Raw genomic sequence first — 24,533 nt, 5'->3', positions numbered from 1 at the left:
ACTCAAAATAATTCATTGAGGACTTAAACAAAAGTCTCCACTATCATAAAACAACTATCATAGATTTCTATTTCGTATCAATTGATATTCTGTGCCCCATTGTCTCTTGCCATCACCAACATGTACATATATGCAAGAAAATAACATCCCCAATCAAGTTACCAAAGAAAGAAAAAAAAGTTGAATCGAAGGCAGGACAATAGGAGGAATGACCAAAAGAGAGGCAGAAATTGATAAGCAGAGATCTTAGGCAAGGATGAGGTCTAAGCAATTACAGACCTTTGGTGATGACTGGTAGAGTAGGGAAACAGTTTCAATGCAAGAGTGAAACATTTAAAATGGAAGGCACAGTGCTGGTGCTGGGCAGGGTTCAAATTAGAGGGAAGGATGAACAGAGATTTGTAGACTATGGAGTATGGAACAATTATGGAGCAATGTAATCTAGAAGTAATAAAGATAAACAAATAAAGCTGAAACAAATGTGCAAACAAGCCAAGTCAAAACAAATGAAGCAACCTGGCTTAGTACTTGTTTAAATAAAATGTCACCAATATATCAGATTTTCTTTGATTCTCCATTGTGCATTTGCAGCTAGCTTCCACTCCACTGTTATACCCTTTGTGGAATCCAGCTGTGGATGATAAGAAAGACTGGGCAATAAGTTACAGGACTTAATTATTCATGCACAAGCCCCAAGGGCACAGTAGAGAACCATCAACGAAAACTGGCAAAGTTTTGGCCCTGGATTTGAAATATCTACAGCTACCTTGATTAAAATTTTCATTGAGGCTCAGGCCACTAGATGGCACATGTAACAGAAATTCAGCAAAACCAAACTTCACCAATGGGTTTTAAATAATGCATTTCAGCATCCTGCAGTCAGTCAAATTTCTTTCCAAGTCCATGACCACAACATACCTTAAATATTTTAAAAATAAAATTATTTTTGATAAAACATGTCACATGTCAACATTTTTACATAGAATTGACTAAGGCAGACCACAACTGCTGATTAGCCAATTTAAATTCTAGATTACACTAAACATATTATTCCATTTGTGGCATGAGGAAGCACTGCTACCCCAGACAAAAGATGTTAACTATCTGTAATTCTCTACTTTTCCAACAAAACCTGAGCCTGACAGCACGCAAAAAATCATGCCGAACCATGACAAAGGTGAATCCTAGACATCGACATACTTCCTGGTCTACAGTTTTAAGTGGAAAAGTAAACGCTGAAGTACAATTTTTTTAATAACTACAAATAGAGCATTAACAGTGACATACCATTAACACAATGAAATTCAATGCCAATTTATGGTTACATCTTTGCCAAGGCCACTAGATGGCATCAATAACACAGCATACACTTTGCTCCCACAAAGCTGAACGAAGGCTGAAACTCAAAATTTGGATCAATTCTTAAAATGCTGAATATCAAATTCTGAAGAGCTGAAGAGAATAGTAAATAGACAAAAACAGAAGGGTATCGGGTTAAACCACAGGTACAAAGCTACAGAGCTCACAGCTTGGGAGTTATCAGTGTCGAAATTGCAGGCTCTCCCTGTGACGGGTGGGTTTTCACTCACATTCCAAAGGCGTGCAGGTTGGTCAGTGCTTTAGGCACTGCACATCATCTCTAGTATGTAGGTGAATGGCAACATCAGGTGTGAGTTGATGAGAACGTGAGGAGAATAGAAAAAGGCTTTAATGTAGGATGAGCAGACAGAGATGGTTAAAACTCAGTGCAGACTGGGCTGATTCTTCAATGGATTTCTTCATTACAAATATCTGTACTACAAACTAATTATGTCGAGAAGATTTCACAATAAGTAAAGGTATATTTTGTACAATCTGTGAAAGTCAACAACACAACATAGAACTTCTGTTTTTGTTCTGGAGTTCGACAACTGCCTCTATCCAATTCAATTCAGCATAAGAAAGTAAACTAAAAGCTCGAACTTGAGGTTTTAAACACCCCAGCATCTGCAGCTTTTCTTGTTTAACTCTAAAGGTTTTAAATTTCCATTCCACTTCCTGTAGTGACAAAATTTAGATGACTTTTTTTCCTAGAACCTGAAGGATCAAGAGACCACCAGCAAAACTGAACAAAAACAGAAGGAAAACATAAAACACTTCACATATCAAACATGTCATGTTCAGCAGTGGCCAATTGTTCTTGGTACCCATGCTAAAATTATTTTGAATATTTCACAAATCTTCACCTGATTTATCATCACTCCTTTTCTATTTTGACTCTGTTGCTTTTAATGCACATTACTAGCTGGCCAACACGGTGGAAGTCCTTGTGTAATATTTTTTAAATATTATTTATTGCCTTCCCAGGCTACTTCGGAGGACATTAGGAATCAGACACAGTTTGGCAAAGGAACTGTGTGGTGATCTGTCTGGCTAAAGGTGGAAGTTTTCTTTCCCCCTCTAAGTGATATGGCTGGCTTTTATTCCACTTTTAACTGCTCTGTACTAAATAACTTTAAAATTGTCATCCAACTTGCTGACACCGATCTCATAAATTAGAAAGAGAACTCAGCAAATGTGACTAAAAATTAGATAAATAGCTGACTATTTGTAAACATAGGCACGAAGCTGAGCAAGGAAGGGATGCAAGGTTATACCATTTCAAAGTAAATTCTTTCCCATCCTGATCATTCTTTCATGGCCCAGCAGAAGACAGTCTTTTAGCTTCAGAAAAAAACAGGAGACAATTTACTCCAAGCAAAATAAAAATTCAGTAGTTGATAATACCTTTCCACAGGCTTTGTAGAACTCAATTTTAATGCAGGAATATCATCTAGCTCATTTCTGCACTCCTCTGATTCGTGATACGTCCTTATGCTGTGTGTTACCATCTCATCACACATCAGGGGAGAATGGCGGGGAGGGGATAAAATACATCTCCACTTACCCTGCCTGCTCCATCCAGGGCCAGAATACAAACTTTTTCACCTCCTCCTTCGTTAAGTACCTGAGGATCAACTTTATGATCCAGGTATCCACCAGTAACGAGAATTTTCTTTAAGTTTAACTGCCTGTGCAAGTCCAAGGAAATGTTTAAATTTAGCATTTCTTTCATCAAAGGTAAAAAAAAACTTAGATAACATAAACAATGCATTGATATTGTCAAACTCTATTACTCTCACTTTCTAGTTTTTAAATGCATCTTAAATACACTCAATACGCACCTGAAGTTTCTGACTTGACTAATCATTTGTTATCCTTTATACATTTTTTTCTAACATCTGTAATCAACAATCAACAATGAAGACGCTGTTTACATCCGGTACCGCATGGATGGCAGTCTCTTCAATCTGAGGCAACTGCAAGCTCACACCAAGACACAAGAGCAACTTGTCCGTGATCTACTCTTTGCAGACGATGCCGCTTTCGTTGCCCATTCAGAGCCAGCTCTTCAGCGCTTGACGTCCTGTTTTGCGGAAACTGCCAAAATGTTTGGCCTGGAAGTCAGCCTGAAGAAGACTGAGGTCCTCCATCAGCCAGCTCCCCACCATGACTACCAACCCCCCCACATCTCCATCCGGCACACAAAACTCAAAACAGTCAACCAGTTTACCTATCTCGGCTGCACCATTTCATTGGATGCAAGGATTGACAACGAGATAGACAACAGGCTCGCCAAAGCAAATAGCGCCTTTGGAAGACTACACAAAAGAGTCTGGAAAAACAACCAACTGAAAAACCTCACAAAGATTAGCATATACAGAGCCGTTGTCATACCCACACTCCTGTTCGGCTCCGAATCATGGGTCCTCTCCCGGCATCACCTCCGGCTCCTAGAACGCTTCCACCAGCATTGTCTCCGCTCCATCCTCAACATTCATGGAGCGACTTCATCACCAACATCGAAGTACTCGAGATGGCAGAGGCCGACAGCATCGAATCCACGCTGCTGAAGATCCAACTGCGCTGGGTCTCCAGAATGGAGGACCATCGCCTTCCCAAGATCGTGTTATATGGCGAGTTCTCCACTGGCCACTGAGACAGAGGTGCACCAAAGAAGAGGTACAAGGACTGCCTAAAGAAATCTCTTGGTGCCTGCCACATTGACCACCGCCAGTGGGCTGATATCGCCTCCAACCGTGCATCTTGGTGCCTCACAGTTCGGCGGGCAGCAACCTCCTTTGAAGAAGACCGCAGAGCCCACCTCACTGACGAAAGACAAAGGAGGAACAACCCAACACCCAACCCCAACCAACCAATTTTCCCTTGCAACCGCTGCAACCGTGTCTGCCTGTCCCGCATCAGACTTGTCAGCCACAAACGAGCCTGCAGCTGACGTGGACATTACCCCTCCATTAATCTTTGTCCGCGAAGCCAAGCCAAAGAATGTACTTTTTACTAACTTGCATTTAACCATTATAAGAGCTACTAGCTCAAGTCAAGCCTATCCTATATCATGATGTAGAACTATTTTAAAAGTGTCAGCACTGTACAAATTGATAACGTGTAACTTTTCCTCATGGATTAAGCCACCTATACTCCAATAATGTTGTTCATTTTTTTTTTAAACTTTACTTTCCAATTCCAGTAAATATCTTTTACAGCACACAGCTGCCAAAGCTACACAGTGGTTAATCAATTGTTTAAAAGCTGATCACAATCAAGTCAAACATTATTCTTATTAAAAGGGTAACGACAAATGTACTTTGATCCCAAGAAACAATATTGAATATTCTATTTACTTCTACCATATCCATGCATGTTGTAGAATTATTTAAATGAATAGGTTAGACTATTTTGGATAATGGCACAAAGAAATATTTAAATTTTTTAAATGCCATATTCTGAAAAGCTATCAAGTCAAATTACAAACACAATTTTTCGTCCACGAAGCCAAGCCAAAGAAGAAATTCAATGGTTATATGGTTCTAGTTATGGTTAAAGCGCAGTCAAACTCATACTACCAGTCCCCACCACCATGACCCCCATCACCCCAACACCAAGAACAAGACTTTCTGGTCATAAAAGTCATACAATAGAGAACAGGCTCTTATGCATCTGTACCTTGTGGTCTCTCAGCTGTCTAACACTCTCCAGTGCCCTACCATTCATTCACTGTGCGGGTCCAGCCCTGATTTGACTTACCAAAGTGCAATACACCTTACTACTAGGACTCTGCATTTATTTCATTGCAAGTTTAAAATCACAGGTCTTTGCTATCAGAGACATTCTTTGCCCTAATCCCCAGATCCTTAACGTGAATCCCTGCCCCAGCTCCTCAGCCATGTATTCATCTGAACTACCTTTCTAGTATTAACTTCACTAGCAAATGGTTCCATAAGAATCCACCAATTACTACTCTCAAGGTCCTGCTTTTTAGTCTCATTCCTAGTTTCCTAAACTCACTCTGCAGGTCTTCATTCATTTTCCTATCCATGTAATTGATGCAAAAGTTCAAAATGAACCAAGGATGCTCACCATCTCATTTGAAAATGTCCTGAAACTACTCAGAGACATCCTTGACATGATGCCCAGGTCCTTATAGAACATAGAATAGTAGAGCATAGGAAAAGACCCTTCTGCCCTTGATATCTGTGCCTCCTGTGATGCCAAATTAAACTGCACCTCTGCCTAATCCAGTTAATATCTTCCCATACCTTAGCCATTCATGTTCCTGTCTAAAACCTTTAGTGTGGAGCAAAATGTATGACAAATCAAGAGAATCACTGGATGGAAAGCTAGTTAACACACAAAATGAACATGGTGATTATCACCCAACAATAAAATACAGATGTTGGAAATCTGCAATAGAAACAGAAAATGGCAGAAATACTCAACAGCTCAGTCAGTATTTGTGGAGAAAGAACGTTCTTCTCTTGCCACATATGCAATCTTATCTGTTCAGTATTTGTAGGACTTTCTACTTTTAATACTGATCTTTGAGCAGATTCCCCAATATATCCCTATTGTTTTTGAATGGTCCAGAATGCAGCAGCATAAATTCAGGTTCAACAGATGCTATTGCCACTTTTAAACATTTCCCCATAATAGAATGAGATTAAAGGCAAATATATACCTTGAAGCAATCTTCTTGCATTGATAGCCTGTTAAGAGGTAGGTATCCCCTCTTTCTGTTACACATACTGTGGCACCATCACTTGCTGCTACTAGAGAGATCACTACATCTTTATGATGCAAAGCAGATACTTGACGAGGTACAAGCACACAGCGTTCCCCATTAGGATCCATTAAGTAACCTGAGACAATAATTCCAACAAATTTTAAATATTAACATGTACGTGTGCTCCAAGGAATTCACAAGCATGCAAAAAAAATGTTTTTAAAAATCCTTTGGTGCTCTAAATCTTTGAAAGGCACAAGATGAAAATGTCACAAATTTAAAGCAAGCAAAAGAAACAATACTTAGTGTCTTAAATAAGTAGATTTACATTGATGACATGCCTCATATTCACATTTTTGCAGAGGACCAATTATTCTCACCAGCTTTATTTCTAAAAATTACACATTTAAATAGACATCACATTGCAAAATAACCCGCACATGAAGTTTTAATTTTTTTTAAATAATTTAGAGCAGTGGTTTTAAACCTTTTTATTTCCACTCACATACCACTTTAAGTATTCCTTATGCCATAGGTGCTCTGTGATTAGTAAGAGATGGCTTGTATGTAGGTGGAAAGAAAAAATTTGAAAACCAGTTTTAATCATACCCAATTGACTCGTTGTGTGTATGGTTTCATAACTCCAAAGGAAATGAGCCAATGACAATTTTTCTCAAGCAAAATATTTCAGTAACAATTGGATCTAGAGCAGTGATTCTCAACCTTCCCTTCCTACTCACATACCACCTTAAGCAATCCCTTACTAATCACAGAGCACTTATGGCATAGGGATTACTTAAGGTGGTATGTGAGTGGAAAGAAAAAAGGTGGAGAACTACTGTTTAGAGAGACAGCACAGTAACAGGCCCTTCCAGCCCACGCCACCCAAATATAACTCTGCCACCAATTAACTACTAACCCCTGGTCTCTGGAACGCGAGAGGAAACTGGAGCAGCCAGAGAAAAGACAAAGTCACAGGGAGAATGTACAAAATCCTTACAGACAGCATGGATGTGAACCCACATTGCTGGTGCTTTAATAGTGTTTCACTTAACATACATCAAAGGCTTTCACTTGGTCAAGAGCACTTTCAAAACAAGTTAATAGTGAAGGGGCACAATCTTAGTTTCACCTCTCAGATCCAAATATTTAATTTCCTCTCTCAAATTACGATGTGTCTGAAATAAAACAGGGTACTTACATTTTCAATTAGATCCACTTTTAAGGCCCTTTCATGCAGGGAAAAAGCCCGACTGTAAAGGTGGAGATTCTCCACCTTTACGTCAGGAAACTTACCTCTATGAATGCGCCATGATAAGCTCCAGATCACTCAATGGCAGAGCGCAGTGCTCCACCGCCTCATAGGAAGATACAGCAGCAGCTGGTTAGGGATGAGCTGATGGCACTGTCAGCCAGTAACCCATCTTCCCTCTCTCTCCAACCCACTCACCCCTCTCCCTCCACGATCCCTTCAGGGCGGGGGCTGCCGGCAGGGGCCGTCAGGGCGGGAGCTGCTTCAGCCTTTGGGGCCACTTGTCAGTGGCTCAAAACACAGCAGAGCAATGGTCGTCTTCCCTACCTATAAACCCCCCATGCAGCTGGAACCGTTCTGAGAAACACAGTGGTTCCAGCTGTGTGGGGGATTATGGGTAGGGAAGACTGCCATTGCTATGCTGTGTATTTATGACGGGTGGTGCTTCAGCACCAATCACGCTACCTCCATCGGTTCTGGAGGACGCCGCTCAACATGAATGTGACACAGGAGCAGCCTTTGAGGGCTTCTCCATGAAAGGTAAGCTTGTTTTCCCCCCACACTTTTAGCCAGCCTCCATGGCTGGTACGTGAGTGGAAAGAAAAAGGTTGAGAACCACTGCTCTCAAGTCAGGGTCAGTTGAATTCAAATCGTGAAAAAGATTATAAGCTATGGTGCCCTCCATAATGTTTAGGACAAAGACATTTTTTCCTTTATTTTCCCCTGTGCCCCACAGTTTTAAATTTATAATCAAACAATTCACATGTAATTAAAGTGCACATTCCAGATTTTATTCAAGGTTATTTTGAATTCATTTTGTTACTGCCATCAACAGTTACATCATCAATGAATACAACTGCGCCAGTACTTGTGGCCACCATACATGCCCAGGCCATAACACCCTCAACCACCATGTTTCACAGATGAGGTGGTATGCTTTGAATATTGAGCAGTTCCTTTATGCCTCCATACTTTGCTCTTGCCATCACTCTGATACAGGGTAATCTTGGTCTCAACTGTCCACAAGGCCTTTTTCCAGAATTCTGCAAGCTATTAAACAGTTTTTGGCAAATTGTAATCTGCCCATCCTGTTTCTGTGACTAACTAGTGTTTTGCATCTTGCATTATAGCCTCTATTTCCATTCATGAAGAATTCTGCAGAGAGTAGTGATTAACAAATCCACACCTGCTTCATGAAAAGTGTTTCTGATCTGTTGGATAGGCCTTTAGGTGCTTTTCTTCATTATAATGAGAATTCTTCTGTCATCAGAAGTGGAGATTTTCTTTGAAATCCCAGTCCCTTTGCGATTACTGAGCTCATCAGTACATTCTTTCTTCCTAATGATGTTCCAAATCGTTAGTTTTGGTAATCCTACAGTTTGGGTGATGTCTCTTTACTGCCTTATTCTTGTTTTTCAGTCTCATGGTGGCACCTTTGACTTTCACTGGTACAACTCTGGTCCTCATGTTGAAAAATGCCAACTAGACTCCAAAGGTGATCAAAAGCTTAGAAGCAAGCCTAGCTCTCTTATACCTGCACCAATGAACCAATTAAGGAGACCTGAGTAATCATGAACACATGAAACCAAATGTCCCAAACGTGTGGTGCTCTGAAATGGAAGGGGGGGAGGTACTATGTATAAAAGGTGCTGTAATTTCTACATGGTCAAACCAAAATGCATACAAATAACCTTGAATAAAGTTTGGAATATGCTCTTTAATTACATGTGAATTGTTTGATAACAAATTTAAAACTGTAGAGCACAGAGGCAAATAAAGGAAAAAGTCTTTGCCCCAAACATTATGGTGGGCAGTGTAAGGTAAAACATCATGAGATGGGAATGTGTAAGGAGTTACCCTGTACAGGGCTGTAACAAGATGTGAATGCATCCTTGTACTTACAAGATAAGAGAGACATTGATGGATTGAGAGGCAGGAAGCTAGCAGGGAAAGGATAGCAACAGTTTTAGTCATTGGACAAGTAATGATATGATGATGTTCTAAGCATGTATCCAAGGGTATAAAAAATCACCATTTTGCTGATAACGGCAGAATGCATTCTCCGACTAACATTGTTAGTCGCAAGTGTTACAATCCGGTAATAAAGAACAAAGAACCCTGATTTCGACTCAGTCTGGTGTTTGTCTCACTCATTCATGAACAAAGCAGACCTAACAGCAGGCACTATAGCATGCAAAATGAGTTTACAAATGCCACATCAGCACATGAGTTGGATTTCATTTTTTCCAAACTTAGTGATTTGACCAAAATTTGCAATTAAAAAAAAAACATTTATCAAATATTAATATGACTGAAAATAAAAGTCCTAAACTGAACCAAAAAATGTAAACACAAAATTAAAACTCAATATACAAAATGGCAGATCGGGAAGGGAAGGGTTTCTGACACTCAAAATGATCGTGACACATTTACCAATGCAATAGTAGTGTGAAATTTTAATCAACATCTTACCAAGCTGTCCACCATTTAACCCCATGGTATACAGAGCATCCTTCGTCCACAGAACAGTATGGAACCTGCCCACAGCAACTCCAATCACTGTTCTTCCTTTAAGGTTTTTGGACTGTACCTTAACAAAAAAATCATAAATTTCTCATAAGTTTCATGTATACAAGTGGCAATAAGGTCCATACTTGTACCAAATTAGCACACTTACAAAAAATGTTTTTGATAATCGCTGTAAAGGCAAAAGTTTTGACAATTTGTGCAATTAAGATCAGAAAATGAAATCTTTAACTAAATTTGTTCAAACTAATTTAAGACCTGACAAAAAAAACAGATTTTAATAATTTTGTAAACAAGAGCCAAAGTTAGTAGTTAAAGTTTCATAAAAGCTTAAAAAGGCTGAGAGTATTGAAAAAAAATGAAATGGATGTATTGCTTAGCATATTGATTTTTTTTTTAAACATTTTTTTTAAATTGTGCCTGAAACTTCAGTAAAACCTTTACAATTACTAAACATCAAGAAAACTATTTAAATGTACAAATGATAGCAAAATGAGTGCAGAAAAATATTTCCATATAGCAAAGTCTCAACTTGTACTTGGTCTTTTTAAAAAAAACATTTTGCCTGAAAAATGTTTTTGAAAGAAGTTGCTCCTCCTTCCTGTAAAAATGCATCCCCCTGATGCAATACATATCCAATTACCTTTTGCAATACGCAAAGATGCTGGAGAAACTTAGCAGGTCACGCATCAGAAGGGTACATAATGTTTCAGGCTTAAGCCCTTCATCAGTTATGAGCAAAAAGCATGCATGCGTCTGAATAAAAAGATGGGGAGAGGAGGGAGGAAGGAGGGAGCAAGGGGAGGAGTACAAGCTAACAGGTAAAAGGCCATAGAAGGATACAAGTGGGAAGGTAGAAGAGAAAAGGTAAGAAGGGGGAGGGTATAGCTCTATGAATGGAATGGAAAGGGACATGATCGTCGAGCTTAAGAGCAGCAGGGAGAGGAGTCTTGAAAAGACTTTACAGTGAAGCAACTGTCTGAAGTTAGTTTTGAACGCTCCAATCTTGTAAATGATGTGAATAAAAGCAAATCTTAAAATTCAATTACCATGTACACTAACTAGTTCAATCAATAATTAGGAAATTTCCTGCAACTCTTTCAAAGCTTTCCAAAAGTAAAACCAAAAGAAAATATGCCTCAACATTTTTTTGCAAAAACATTACTTATTGTGCTTCTACAATTTACACAAGGGTATACAAAATACAACTTCCATGATAAATCTCTTACCTGTTTTGGTAAGCTACTGCTGGCAGGAGGAAGTGCAATGCCCAGCTGATTATAAGTATTCAGTCCAAAAGCATAAACAGATCCATCTTCCGTCAATACAATGGTGTGGTCCTTTGCAGCTGCCACTGAAGAACAACGGTGGCTTGCTAATCCTTCTACCATTCGGGGAACCTAACAAAACAGCATTTAAATAGCAAATACACAAAAAGTTTCAGCAGACTGTTTACGTACTCCTTTAATAATGTCTCGGTTCATCCTATTCAGACCCAACTTTTAAAAATTAAATCTAATATTTACATACATGGGGATAAGGCTGGGAAACTCTTAGCTAGTCAAATTAGAAACTACACAGCAAAACAGCTCACCACGGAAATTCAAAGATGACAGAGTGATTACTACTGACCACAGTGAGATTAATGAAGCCTTTTGTCAATATAATTCTAAATTATATAGTACTGAATCAATTAAAGATTCAGATTCAATAGTGAAATTTTTGGATAAGTTAAATATTTCTTCATTGTCGTCAGAGAAGCAGTCACTCTTGGAAAAACCTATTTCACAGCTATTAACTCTTTGCAGCCTGGTAGATTCCAGCCCCGATGGTTTCCCAGCAGAATTTTAATCAGACTTTTTCTTATTTATTGACACCTAATTTAGATTTGGTATTCTCTGAATTTTTGGCTGCTGGGAAATTACTGCATACCTTTTATAAAACCTCAAACTCTCTTATTCCTAAAAAGAATAAATACCCTTCTGATTGATTTTCCTACAGGCCAATTTCTCTTTTGAATGTTGATGCTAAGCTATTGTTTAAGGTTTTGGCCCGTAGACTAGAATAAATTATGTCTCTTATTATCTCTGAACATCAAACTGGGTTTATAAAGGGTTGTTAACAATTTAATATTGTCATTTATTAAATATATTTTACTCTCCTACTGTTTCACCCTCTGTACTATTTCCTTAGATGCTGAGAAAGCTTTTGGTAGAGTAGAATAAGCTTGGGTCCAGCATCTTCTCAAGAAAGAAAAGGTCCAGTCTGCCTAATAATTCTGCAAAATAAATCCACCATCCTCGAAATCACACTCTGTGTCTGTCTACAGGGCCTCATGATTGGAGCAAGTCTAAATGGGATCTTGGTGAAACAGGAGTCTGGAGATGCAAAAAAATGCTAGAAAACTCATCAGGTCATGTAGCATCTTTATGAAGGGTAACCAACATTCCAAGCCCAAGCCCTTCATCAAGGTAGGTATAAAAGGTTGTGGGTGGGTGGGGGGGGGAAGGAATGGCCAGGAAGAGCAGGGAGGAAGGGGCAAGGGGAGGACTATGATAGACATGCCAAACTGGGAATGTTGTGTGGAAATTAAAATGGTTGACCATTGGACAGTCCCTGCGACTGCAGCAGAGCTCAATGAAATGATCTCCTTGTCTGCATCCAGTCTCTCTGATATAGAGAGCAGGCCACAACAGGACAATCAATGCAGCAGATGGCCCCTACAGATACACAAACGAAGTGTGGCTTCAATTGAAATGAATGCTTGGGGACCCGAATGAATGTTAGGCAGATATGGGCAGGTATAGCAGTTCTTGCAGTTACAGGGGTAAATACCAAGGGGACGATTAATACAAAGGGATGAGTGGACGAGGGAGTCATGGAAGAAGCAGTCTGTGCAGAAAGTGGAAAGGGAATGACATGTCTGGTGGTGGGATCACATTGTACGTGGAAGAAATTACAGAGTCCCTTACCAACAACTCCTCTTATTCCTTGAGCATGTGCCTTAGCCCACTCCACCCCAAGACGCAACAAGGACAGGATTCCCCTGGTCTTCACCAGCCTTCACATCTGCTTAACCCCGAGATTTTGGTTACCTTTTATTTCCTATAGATGCTGTTTGTCCTGCTGAGTTTCACCAACATGTTTGTGTAACCTGTAACTTAATTACTTGAAGCAAGCCATCTTTCTACTTGCATATTCTGCCTACTATTTATCTTGCCAACAGCTTTTTGCAAGTGTATAGTCAACATTGAATGAATCATGATTAATAAATGTTTCACCTTCATCACTGAATGAAGCATCAGGATACCACAGCCAACTTAATTTTTATGTTTAAAAAAGTGTTGGGATAACTGGCAAAAATCCTTTAACAGATGAACCAATATTATTTATAGTCAAACAGAGGGAGCCAGCTCATAATACAGAATCCCCTAAATTCGGCAAAAATTCTACATCATTTTATTATTGAAAGAATAACCATTTGCCAAAAGGGCAGATTGTTGTAGACAATTTCTAAAGTTCTGATTATGTTTCATAGACTCTCTGAACACAAGAAAATCAAAAAATCTACCAGTGGTCACAAACTTTGCAAATGCAGGCCTATTCATGCTGAAATGCAAATCTAGACCTTTTCCTATTTAAATTGTTTTAACTTTGTCTAGTGCCTCTCACAGAAATGAGGCCCCAACGAGGTTTACAAGGCCAGTGCTCCAAGGTCAGAGCTATCGGATCCTCTAAATACATTATCCTCTCTTTTATTGCCAAATCAGGGCAGATCATCAAATATAAGTAAAACATGGGTGATATGACAATCAAACTGTGGGGCTTGAAAAGGATCTAGCAATTTGGAAACATCTAGTGGCCCATGCAATTCCAACCACTGTCCAATGTAAGAATAGGGCCAGAAATCAGCAAATCCCAACAGTCTACAAATGGCAGGGTATGTGATGATGCCTTCACTTGGATCCCTTAAATTTACCAAATTACCTAAAAACACAAATAAGTGATGTCATGGCACATGACAACCATCCTGACAACCTTTATTTATTCCTGAGACTTTGTCCCTTCATTTTAGTGTTCTCCACTAGGGTAGGCAAGAACCTTGTCAAGTTATCTCAGAATATCATACTTTTCCTTTCTTTCACTCATGGCAGTCTTGAACAAAGAAGCATTATTACAAAGAGCTGAGACAGATAGAAATTTCTTCTCACAGATAGTGGTGGATTTCTGGAATTCTCTACCCTAGTGGAAGGTGGAAGCTGGATCATAAGATGTTTTTAGAGTGGAATAGGATATATATTTCATAGACTGAAGAAACGAAATGGAGAAGTGGCACAGAGAGGAGCTGAGGTCAGTATAGATCAGCCATGATTATATTAAATGATGGGTAGTATTAAAGGGCCCGATTATCAATTCTTGTTCCGATTTTCTTGTGTTCTTATTCCTCTAATTGCCAATGAATACAGGCTCAATCTACTAAATCTTTCCTCAGGGTACTTTCCCTGCACTTATCATGGACTACACATACAAATGTCATAGTGAAGAAAGGATGTCAGCGCCTCCACTTCCTCAGTTTGAGGTTTCGTATCACATCGAAAACCTTGGCAAACTTTCACAGATATGCAGTGGAAATCTGCTGACTGGCTACATCACAATTTGATATAGGGCACCAATACCTCAAAGCAGAAAGTCCTTCAAAACGTAGTAGACACAGCCTAATAAATCACAGGCAAACACTATCGAGCCACCATCGAGAAAATCTATATGCAATGCTGCCATCTGAGAGAAGCAGCAATCATCAGGGTTCCACACTACCCAGGACATGCTCTGTTCTCTCTGCTGCTACTGTAACAGGTGTTACGAGCCCAGAGGACTCCAAAACCCAGCAGCAATGGTTACTTAAACAAAAGTTGCTTTTAATTCTCTTTAAACATAAAAACAAGATCAAGCTTTAACTTATTACTATTAACTTAACCCCCTTCTAATTCTACGTGCATGTGCATGTAATGTGTATATGTTCAGGAAAGTGCTTTGTTTCACAGTCTAATCCTTCATTTTTCACTTCTCCAAGTTCATCAGTATCAGGCAATTATTACACTGTGCACAGAATTTAACATTTATGAATTTTAAACAGGTTCTGGTGCTTAGTTAAATTATTACCGCTCAGGAAGATTCTTGTTGGTTTCAGAGAGAGATTTGTTGCTTGTGGGACACACACAAACTGATTTCCTCAGATCAGTCACTTCAGTGAATCCTGTTTGTTCTTTCCTCTCTCTCTCTCTAGTTGTAAAAACCAATCAAACTCAATCTTTGAAAGATCTTTATCAGCACTTGAGCCTGGACTTTTCATTTGCACTTGCTTTTGAAGTTCTTTCCAAAGCAGTTCCATTGTCTTTGCAAAATCACTGGTGCCTGAATATCTGGCTTCAGCAAAGCTCTTGCATTATAAATGAGATGTGAAGTGTTAGTGTGCTTGTGAAGTGCCCTACAATCTATCTCTTTTAAAGATTTATTTATATATAATATATATAACCTGTAACACAGGAAAAATGTATAGGTGCCATAAGACTCGTACCACCAAGTTGAGGAACATTTGCTACCCTTCCACCATCAGACTCCTAAACAACAAATTCAGAGACTCATTTAAGGACTCTAACTTTGCACATTTTATAACATTTTTTTTGTATTGTACAGTTTGTTTCCATTACAGGTACACGATCCTTTATCCGGACACCTAAAATCTGGAAACTCCAAAATCCGGCAAGTGGGGACTGGGGGTTGGGGTAGACTGCCGGGGGACGGGCCGGGGACAGGGACCAGTGGCCAGGGGGAGGCGGCCGAGGGACCGGCGGCCGGGGACCGGCGGCCGGGGGGAGGCGGCCGGGGGGAGGCGGCCGAGTGACTGGAAGGGGATGGGGGAGGATAGGCAGCACAATTCGGGTATGTTTTCCGAAATCCAGAAAAACCCGAAATTCGGAACACACTGCCCCCCAAAGGTTCAGGATAAAGGATCGTGTCCCTGTACTTTTTTTCTTTATATTACTCTCTGGCCCATAGGAAAGGGAAACTCAGGGTTGTATGTGATGTGATCTCTGTACTCGGACAATAAATTTGAACTTTGACAGCATAAAATACGTTGTGTTCTCTTTTTTTTCCCTAAATTTGATAAATACTCAAAAATAATAAGGAATGCAAACAAATGTAACGTTTTTTTAAATACATACAAGGTATGTTTGTTCATCTCCATGTCCAAGTCGCCCTCCTTGACCATGACCACATGTATACACTTGACCTTTCTGGGAGAGGAACACAGAATGGAACTTGCAAAGCACAACCTAAAGGGCAAAAACAAAGCAAATCACTTTTGTTGTACTCAGTTTTACAAGTCTGACTAGTGTCATTGACTTGTGCAAAGCTATTTCATTAGTAATTATAGAAATTAATTTCTTGATCCAATTATGAAAACAACTTCAAATTTGTTTCACTTTTGTTTTCCCAAATATAATAGGAAGTTGAATAAAATTGATGTTGCTTTGTACCAGGCAATGCAAATCACAATTTATGAAATAGAAAGGGTAGGCCAATACAGCAACTCGGTCGGTCACTTAATATCATTGTTGATTTAATCATTGGTTTAAATTTCACTTTTCAACATTCTTTAATGTTTAGTTTCCCCCGAAATGAAAAAATTTCTCAGCCTTGAATAAACTTAGCATCCACGATCCTTGAGATGAGAATTCCAAAGATTCAGCCTCACTTTATCCTGTGATCATGCCCCCGACTCAAGAGTTAATCAGTTGGGCAAACATCCGCACAGCATTCATCTCTGAACCTTATGTCACGTTTCAATTAGATCATGTTGTGGTCACGCTGATGGCAAGTGAAAGCAACATATCGAGTCGAGCAGGGTCGGGTTGAACTGTTTACTGTTTGAATCAGCGCGTGCTTAAGTAGCCGCTCCCAGCAACCCCCACGCTTTGCAGGGCAGAAGTGACATAAGCTTCCGAGCCAAGGTTTGCCCCGCACTCAGAGCCTCCCCAGTCACTGCTGGCTGAGGACTCGCCCACGACTGCTGGAGCTGGCTTGCTTGCTATGTGGGCAAGCCACCACATTATACTACCCTCCCCCCACCACCGCCACCCCACCCTCCACCAGAACTGGTGATAGGAGGCACAGAGTCCACAACCTGCACAGACAGTTCTTTAAGGTGACTGGCCTCATCAACATGGGGTTGGAACTGCAACCGGGCATCCAAGGTCTAGATACATCAGTTTGAGATGGTCAATGGTAAAAGTCCCTTCACTATTACCGATGTCGAGAACGTAGGCTGTCCCATTATGTAGGGTCCTCCGTATGCTTGCTGCAGGGGTGGTCTGTGCACACCTCGGTGAACAAAAACATACTCGCTTTGTTGTAAGTCCTTGGGCACGAAAGAGAGTGATGTTCCGTGATGGAACGTCGAGACTGGGGAAAGTGTCCCAAGCTGGTTACTGGAGTTTAGATAGGACTGCCGTAGGTGTGTCCTCCTGGCCATGAGGTGCTGGCACAAACTCACCGAGAACTGTGAGTGGGTACCATAAATCAGTTCAGCCAATGGGTGCCAAGTAGCACCCACAGGAGTTCGTTCACCCTGTCTGGCCCTCAGAAGCGTGCCATCAGGACTGACATCAAGTGCCTGTGGAAACATTCCACCAGGCCGTTGGACTGCAGGTGATAAGCAGTCGTTTGGTGCAGCTGGGTTCCAAGGAGTTGTGCCAGTGCAGACCACAAAGCCGATGCGAACTGCACACCCCTATCCAAAGGGACATATGCTGGGAGTCTGAACCACACCACCCAGGTGGTAATCAGGGTTCTGGCATGTCTCTCCGGCCACGTCATGAATCTGTCCTCGATGGTGAACAGGTTTATTGCTCCTCTCGAAATTGGCAGTGGGTGACATGCTCAGCTGGAAGGGTTGCAGTAGGGCCTTCACGTCCCTCTGGATTTGAGGTTTGACAGTACGTGCATGTCCTGTCCCAGTGTCCATCCTGCTTGCATAGGCCGTGCCTCACAAACCCATCTGCAATCAGCTAGATGGTGGCCCAGATGGAAGGGTGGGATAAACTGTGTAAGGTGTTGAAGACTTGGCTCCTCCAATTGGTCAGGACAATGGACTGAGGTTGCCCGGAGGACTTGTCACAAACAAGCTTGTTACCTTCAGGCCCAATGGGCATATCCTCGAGGCAGAATCCTGAGAATACGGTTCAGTACGCTGGCATCTCACTGTCCAGTCGTTGCGCCTCAGCTAACGCTGCATAATCCACCCCCAGCGACAGAGATTGCAATGATTGGACAGAGGTGCATTGCAGTGCTTGTTGTTCTTCCTGGAGATGTGCTTGATTGTGGTGGTAAACTCAGAGATGTAGGACAGGTGGCGTTGTTGGTGGATTGACCATGGGTCCGACAATTTGGCAAATGCAAAAGTGAGGGGCTTGTGGTCTCTGAAGACTGTGAACTCCCTGCCTTCTAGGATACCCGAACTGCCAGATAGCAAGGTACAGGGCAGCAGCTGTGCTGTACTTAAGTTCCGGGGGTTGTAGGTGCCGGCTGAAGAAAGTGAGTAGCTTCCATCAGCCTTCGATGAGCTGCTCGTGCATACTACCAACTGCTGCGTTGGGGGCTTCCACAGTGAGGATGTCAACTCGAGGTGGACCAGCACAGTGTTTGCTAGTGTGTTCTTGGCTTGTTCGAAAGACACCATTGCCTCCTCTGTCCAGGTGACCTCTTTGACCCTGTCAGATATCAAGCCGAAAAGGGGCCGCTTGATCCAGGCCTCTGCGGGCAGGAAACGGTGGCAAAAGAGAACCATCCCAACAAATTCCTGCAGGCTTTCAACAGTGCTGGGCCTGGTAAATTGGTGGATGGCTTCAACTTTTGCCAGCAGAAGAGCTCCATGGCTGTGGATCCTGTGTCTCAAGAAGTCAATGGAAAGTAGGCCAAACTGGCACTTGACGGACTTGATAACCAGGTTGTAGTCGCTGGCAGAGCAGGCATAAATGTGCTAGATGTTCCTGGCAGGAGCATTCAAGTAGATGAACAGAAAATCCAGATCTCGCCCTACTGCGTCCATCAGGCGCTGGAACGGAACATTTGTGCCGCGTTTCGAGCCTGAACGGCATCTTGAGGAACTCAAACAGGCCAAAGAGGGTAATGAGGGCCATCTTGTGTGGACTGGGATCTGATGATATTCTTGGACCAGGTTAATCTTGAAAAAGATACATGCCTGGTGCAGGTTGGCCTCAAAGTCCTGGATGTGTGGTACCAGATAACGATCCTATAGTCACCATACGTAGACATGGCCACCATATGGAGACGGGAGGCCCACGGGCTATCAGAGGAAGTTGGACACTGATTTCAGCCCCCCGTATCCACCATGAATTTACACCTGGAGTGTTTGTCTCAAATGTAGAGAAGGCTATCAACTGTGACCAGCCATCAGCAACGGCTGGTCCTGGTGTTTCCCTAGAATAAGCACGGCGGTCAGCAGGGTGGGCCTCAGGGCCCCACCTTTGATAACAAAAACACTAAGAATCAGAAGTGGTATCATCCCTTGGTGTGGGTGTTACAGGCTTCACTCTGGGATGTGGGGGGGGGGGGGGGGGGGAGGCTAGGCTTTCGGCTGTGATGCAGCACTAATTTCAATGATGGTTCCACTATATTGTTTGGCTCGCCTCAGTACGTCCACATGGGCAGCCACCCTGCGCAGGTCTCTGAAATCTTCAATTGCTAGCAGGAGGCAGGTGTCTTCTGGCATTTGACCCAAGAAGATGTGTTCAAAAAGTAGGCAAGGCTTATGGCCAGCTGCCAGTGCTAGCATGTCACTCATCAGGGCTGATGGCGCGCGGCCACCCAGGCCATCCATATGCAGTAACCGTGCAGCCCATTCACAGTGGGAGAGGCTAAATGTGCAGATTAGCAGGGTCTTGAGTGCCCTGTATGTCTGTTGCCGGGGGCTGATGCAGAAAGTCGATAATGCGGCTCACTGTCTCATGGACAAGGGCACCCCACCACGTAGTAATACTTGATGGCGTCTGAGACAATTTGCCTGACCTGGAACTGGGCCTCTGCTTGCTCAAACCAGATCAGGGATAGTGTGGTCCAGAAGGCTGGTAGTTTAAGGGAAAATGCATTCTACAGAGCCAAATCGTTCATGCCGTTGATCCTTCTGGGTCATCAATGAGGTCACGCTGATTGCAATGAGTGAAAGCAACACACTGAGTCAAGCAGGGTCCGGATGAACTGTTTACATCAATACACACTTAAGTAGGTGCTCCCAGCAATCCCCGTGCTTTGCAGGGCGGAAGTCACGTTGGCTTCTGGGCCAAGGTCTGCCCTGCACTTGGAGCCCTCCCGGTCGCCACTGGCTGTGGACTTGCCCAAGACTGCCAGAGCCAGTTCACTTGCCGCGTGGGCGAGCCACCACAGTGTCTTATTATTCTAAACTTCAATGAGTACTTAATCTACTTAATCTTCCCACACAAGATAAAGTCTTTATCCCATGCATTAATCTGGCAAATCCTCTTCGAACAGTCTCCAAAAAAATATCTTTATTTAAACTGTACATAGTATTCCAGAATGGTCTTACCAAAGCAACTGCTATTTCTATTGAAGTTTGTCCAATTTGAACATAATTTCAACCAGAATGTGAACAATCAACTGAAAAGCAGCCTTTCATTAACAGTGATTAGAGGGTTATTTCTTAAATTAAATACAAGACGTGGTAAATTAAATTATGGCTGAAAAGATTTTAAATCTTGTGAAATCAGTAAACCTACACAAACAAATCAGCATAATGCTGTAGGAATTATGTGTGCTATCATTCAAAATTTTGTAATATTCATTCCACTTGCTTCATAGAACACGACTTAATTTCCACAAAAAAAAACAAGTTCCAAATCCCTTCCATTACATTGAACTTGACTGAATTCAGCTTCCTTTCCAACAATACCTATAAATAAATTATTTAAAGTTAACTACAAATACCAAAGCCAAGCAACCTCTTTCCTAGGCAAATGCCTCATGCCATTCATGATTTTCGTGGGATCCCATCCTCCTGTTCGTCCACTGTTGAAACTCTCATCAATGCCACGGTTATCTCTTGGTTATTGCAACCCACTCTAAGCAGCCCCCTCATTCTGCAGACCACACATCTGAGGTTATGGAAAATAATGATGCCCCAATGTAAACAATGAAAAAACTGTGTAGAATTAATACCGACGCCACTACTAAGGAGATTTGACATGTCACTGAATACTCTATTAAATTTCTCTGGGTGTACTGTGGAGAGTGCACGGACTGGTTGCATCACAGTCTGGTTTGGAAATTTAAGTGCCCAGGAATGCAGAAGGTGGCAGAAAATGGCAAATCTAGCAAAGTCCATCAAGCGCTCCGTCCTCCCATTCATTGAAGACATCTAAAGTGAGATACTGCCTTAAGAAGGAAAGCCACATCTTGCTCCTATTTTCAGGCAGAAGATACAAATGCCCATGGTCCAGAATCTCTAGCTTCAAGGATAGTTTGAATCCAACAGCTATCAGGCTCTTGAACATACCCACAGTACTCTACCCCTAACCACCATCATCTTGTTTGGATCACCAAATAATCAGTTTGCACTATTGAAACTTCCTTTATTTCTTCCATGCATTAATTGGAACTGAGAATATTTATCTATCCCTTTATATTTATTTATCCTTTACTATTTTAGCATATTGTGGTGATTTAATGTATTCTATTGTAGTTTGTGTATCTGTTTGGCTACAGTATTTTCAGTGCATCTGTACATTGTACCTAGGTATATAATAAACTCTCATTATTCACTTTCCCCTTCTGTCACTATTGCTTCCTGATGTCATTCATTTCCCAGTTAAGTAACACCATGATTTTAAAATGCTTTTAAATCTGTCCCTCCCATCTTCCCCAATAATCTTGCCCCTCTAATCTTCTCCAGCTCTACAAATATCTAACATGATTACACTCCTCTAATCTGGCCTCCTTCCCATCCTTAAAATTAATCACTCCAAAATTGGTTGTAGTGCTTTAAATAGCCATGGCTCCAACCTTTTGCACCTTTCATTGATCCTTTAAAATATTCCATCAAACCTTTTTCATCCAAACCTCACCACAATATTGATCCCATCCGATTCATAATAAAATGTTGATTCACAATGCCTTTCAAATTTTTTTGGCATGTTCGACCCGTACACAAATACAATTTTTTTTTGGTATCACAAAACAGCTAAATCAAAGCACAAGCGTTATTTCCCAATATTCAAATTTGAGAGATGTAAACTTTAATCAATTTAGGAGACAAGTACAAATCAACTCTGGTTTATAATTTTATTCAACATCTGAAAAATTACATTTAAAATGTGCAAATAAATAAAATTAACAAGAATGGACTTCTCAGTCTCAGGAGATCTCAAAATGCCTCTCCTCTAAATAATCAAAGAGTCAAGGTTTATTGGAAAGAGTAAAATCCAGCTGTCAATTTATGCATAATATGCTACAAACAAAAAACATTGTGATAAGTTCATCTTTTAAAGAGTACATGAGAGACAGGAACCTCTTCATATTTTGAAAAATGCCATGAGATAAGGCAAGTTAATATTTCATCCAAAAGATAATAGATTGGGGGGGGGAAATTTAAAAAAAAACACTCTCCCAATCTGATGCATTAACTTATTCAAATGATCTTGGAATGAAGCTTGAAGCAACTTCCAAAGAAGAGAGTACTACTATCAGTTCATGTGTCACTACAGGATAACTGGTAAAAATATATATTATGTATCTACTGTTGAGACCACCTTTTATTATTAGAATAGCTTTTAAACATGTTTATGTTTTATACCTGTTTTATATAGGTTCCGGATCTTGAGAAGTAATCTACAAGTTCAGGGTGGTGTTTACTTTGTTGGTTTCCATGACCGAGAGTAAAATTAGTGTTGTTACCCCATGTGTAGACTTCAGTAGGATCTAAAACAAATTTGAATATACATGTCAGAAGTAAAAGATATTAAATATAAAATTCAAATTTTCATATATAAATGTATACAGTAATTCCAATCCCTAAATGACATTTACAGAAACTAAAAATGTGAACAAAATTCAATTTCTGTTAATACTTTTTGTTGAGTATCTTTTGCAGAACTCATAGTACATTTCCCATTGCTCTTAAAATGATACATTTTAGAATTAGACTGCTTGGTTCCAATATTTGCTGAGATTTCCTCTCTCAAGCACCTGCTAATCTTATCTGTATCTCCAGTTCCTAGCTGGGTTTTCAATGGGCGGTGGGGGGGGGGGGAGCATTAAACAGCTAGTGCATTAGATTACAATTATGAATCTCAAAAGACAGTCTTGTATTTGTTGTCTGCATAATTCATGAAGCAACCCTGTTTTTAAAATATTCTTCAATGTCCCCAATTCCATTTGAAACTCAAAAAAATTGTTAGTTGTCAAAAAAAAATTCAGAAGAGAGTACAATACCAGACTTTCTATAAATCACACACGATGGTCGATCTTTCATGGCCAAGTCAAGTGTGCATAACCCTTCCTTATCCTGCACATAAAGGCTACTGCCACCATGCTGCAAAATATGGAGAAATTATAAATTAGCAGCTATAAATCTGAAATGTTTGAAAGCCAGAGATGTACAAGTGCTAAGTAATAAGAGTTAACGTCAATTTGTAATTTTAATATTGGTATAATTCAAGCAATAGAAAGAGACCTTCCAATTACAGTCAACTTTAATTGCAGGAGCAGACTTGCTCTTCCCCAAAAGCCTGGAGTTTTCATGAAATGGCTGTCAAGTTTTGAATTTCTACAGATATTTGGACAAACACAGAAGTCCCAAAAATGCCACTAGTGATTTCTCAGCTGCACGCTGCTGCTAGATTCATGGAATTTAGTAAACATTCCATGTTTACTAAAGTTTAGGCAAACCCTCAACATATACGCCAACTTCAACCTGATGTCTGCAAATCTGATTTCAAGGTATAAAAATTGTCACAAAGAATTAAGGTGCTCGTGATCTGGCACCTATGGGGATTGATTGACAAACCAACAGTGAGGCGCACCAATTATAAACTTCTCTATTTTTTACCTATTTATTTTCCGCAATTTTTTGCCAGTTGCTTGAGACTGCTGGTTGCTTAATTTCCAGATAACAGGGGTTCACTGTAATTGTTTGTATGTTTTATTTTTATTTTCTAATGGTTTCATTTTTTTTAAGATTTAGAATGTTTTCCATGATGGATACATATACGGTGTTCTGAAACCAAGCCAAGCCATAGTTACCCCATTCCAACAATAATAAAACAGCCAAGATTTATAGAGGACCCAATTGCATGCAACATGGGCCTTGCCTTTGCCACTGAGCCAGTATTTAGCAGCAAGTGGTCAGCAGGGGATCCAAGAAGGAAAGCGTCCCTCAAATCAATTCCGCTATTGATTTGTAACCCCCCCCCCCCCACCCCGCTCGTTGATAAAAATTAGAAAATTGAACAACTCCTAATAACATGAATTGTCATTTGTCAATTTGAGGTTTTGTTTTAATTTCCAGAATCTGGGCATCTTTAGCAAGGCCTGAATTTATTGCCCATCTTTAATTATCATCTG

General features: G+C 40.7%; 1 protein-coding gene across 4 annotated transcripts in view; it reads right to left on the bottom strand.

Moving 5' to 3' along the window:
• The window catches only part of ibtk (inhibitor of Bruton agammaglobulinemia tyrosine kinase), a 128,877-nt gene that overhangs the window by 83,594 nt on the left and 20,750 nt on the right, over positions 1-24,533 (bottom strand). For all 4 annotated transcript variants that reach the window (XM_069887386.1, XM_069887388.1, XM_069887387.1 and 1 more), the window contains exons 3-9: positions 23,403-23,502; positions 22,765-22,889; positions 16,103-16,213; positions 11,108-11,278; positions 9,825-9,942; positions 6,056-6,236; positions 2,927-3,050 (exon numbers count right to left, since the gene is read on the bottom strand). In XM_069887386.1, coding sequence (XP_069743487.1) covers positions 2,927-3,050; positions 6,056-6,236; positions 9,825-9,942; positions 11,108-11,278; positions 16,103-16,213; positions 22,765-22,889; positions 23,403-23,502 — 930 coding nt within the window. The remainder of the gene's footprint in view (positions 1-2,926; positions 3,051-6,055; positions 6,237-9,824; positions 9,943-11,107; positions 11,279-16,102; positions 16,214-22,764; positions 22,890-23,402; positions 23,503-24,533) is intronic.

The sequence above is a fragment of the Narcine bancroftii genome, chromosome 6 (assembly GCF_036971445.1).
Source record: "Narcine bancroftii isolate sNarBan1 chromosome 6, sNarBan1.hap1, whole genome shotgun sequence".
NCBI lineage: Eukaryota > Metazoa > Chordata > Chondrichthyes > Torpediniformes > Narcinidae > Narcine > Narcine bancroftii.
The sequence above is the reverse complement of the archived record's forward strand: the minus strand, read 5'-3'. Positions and strand labels throughout refer to the sequence as shown.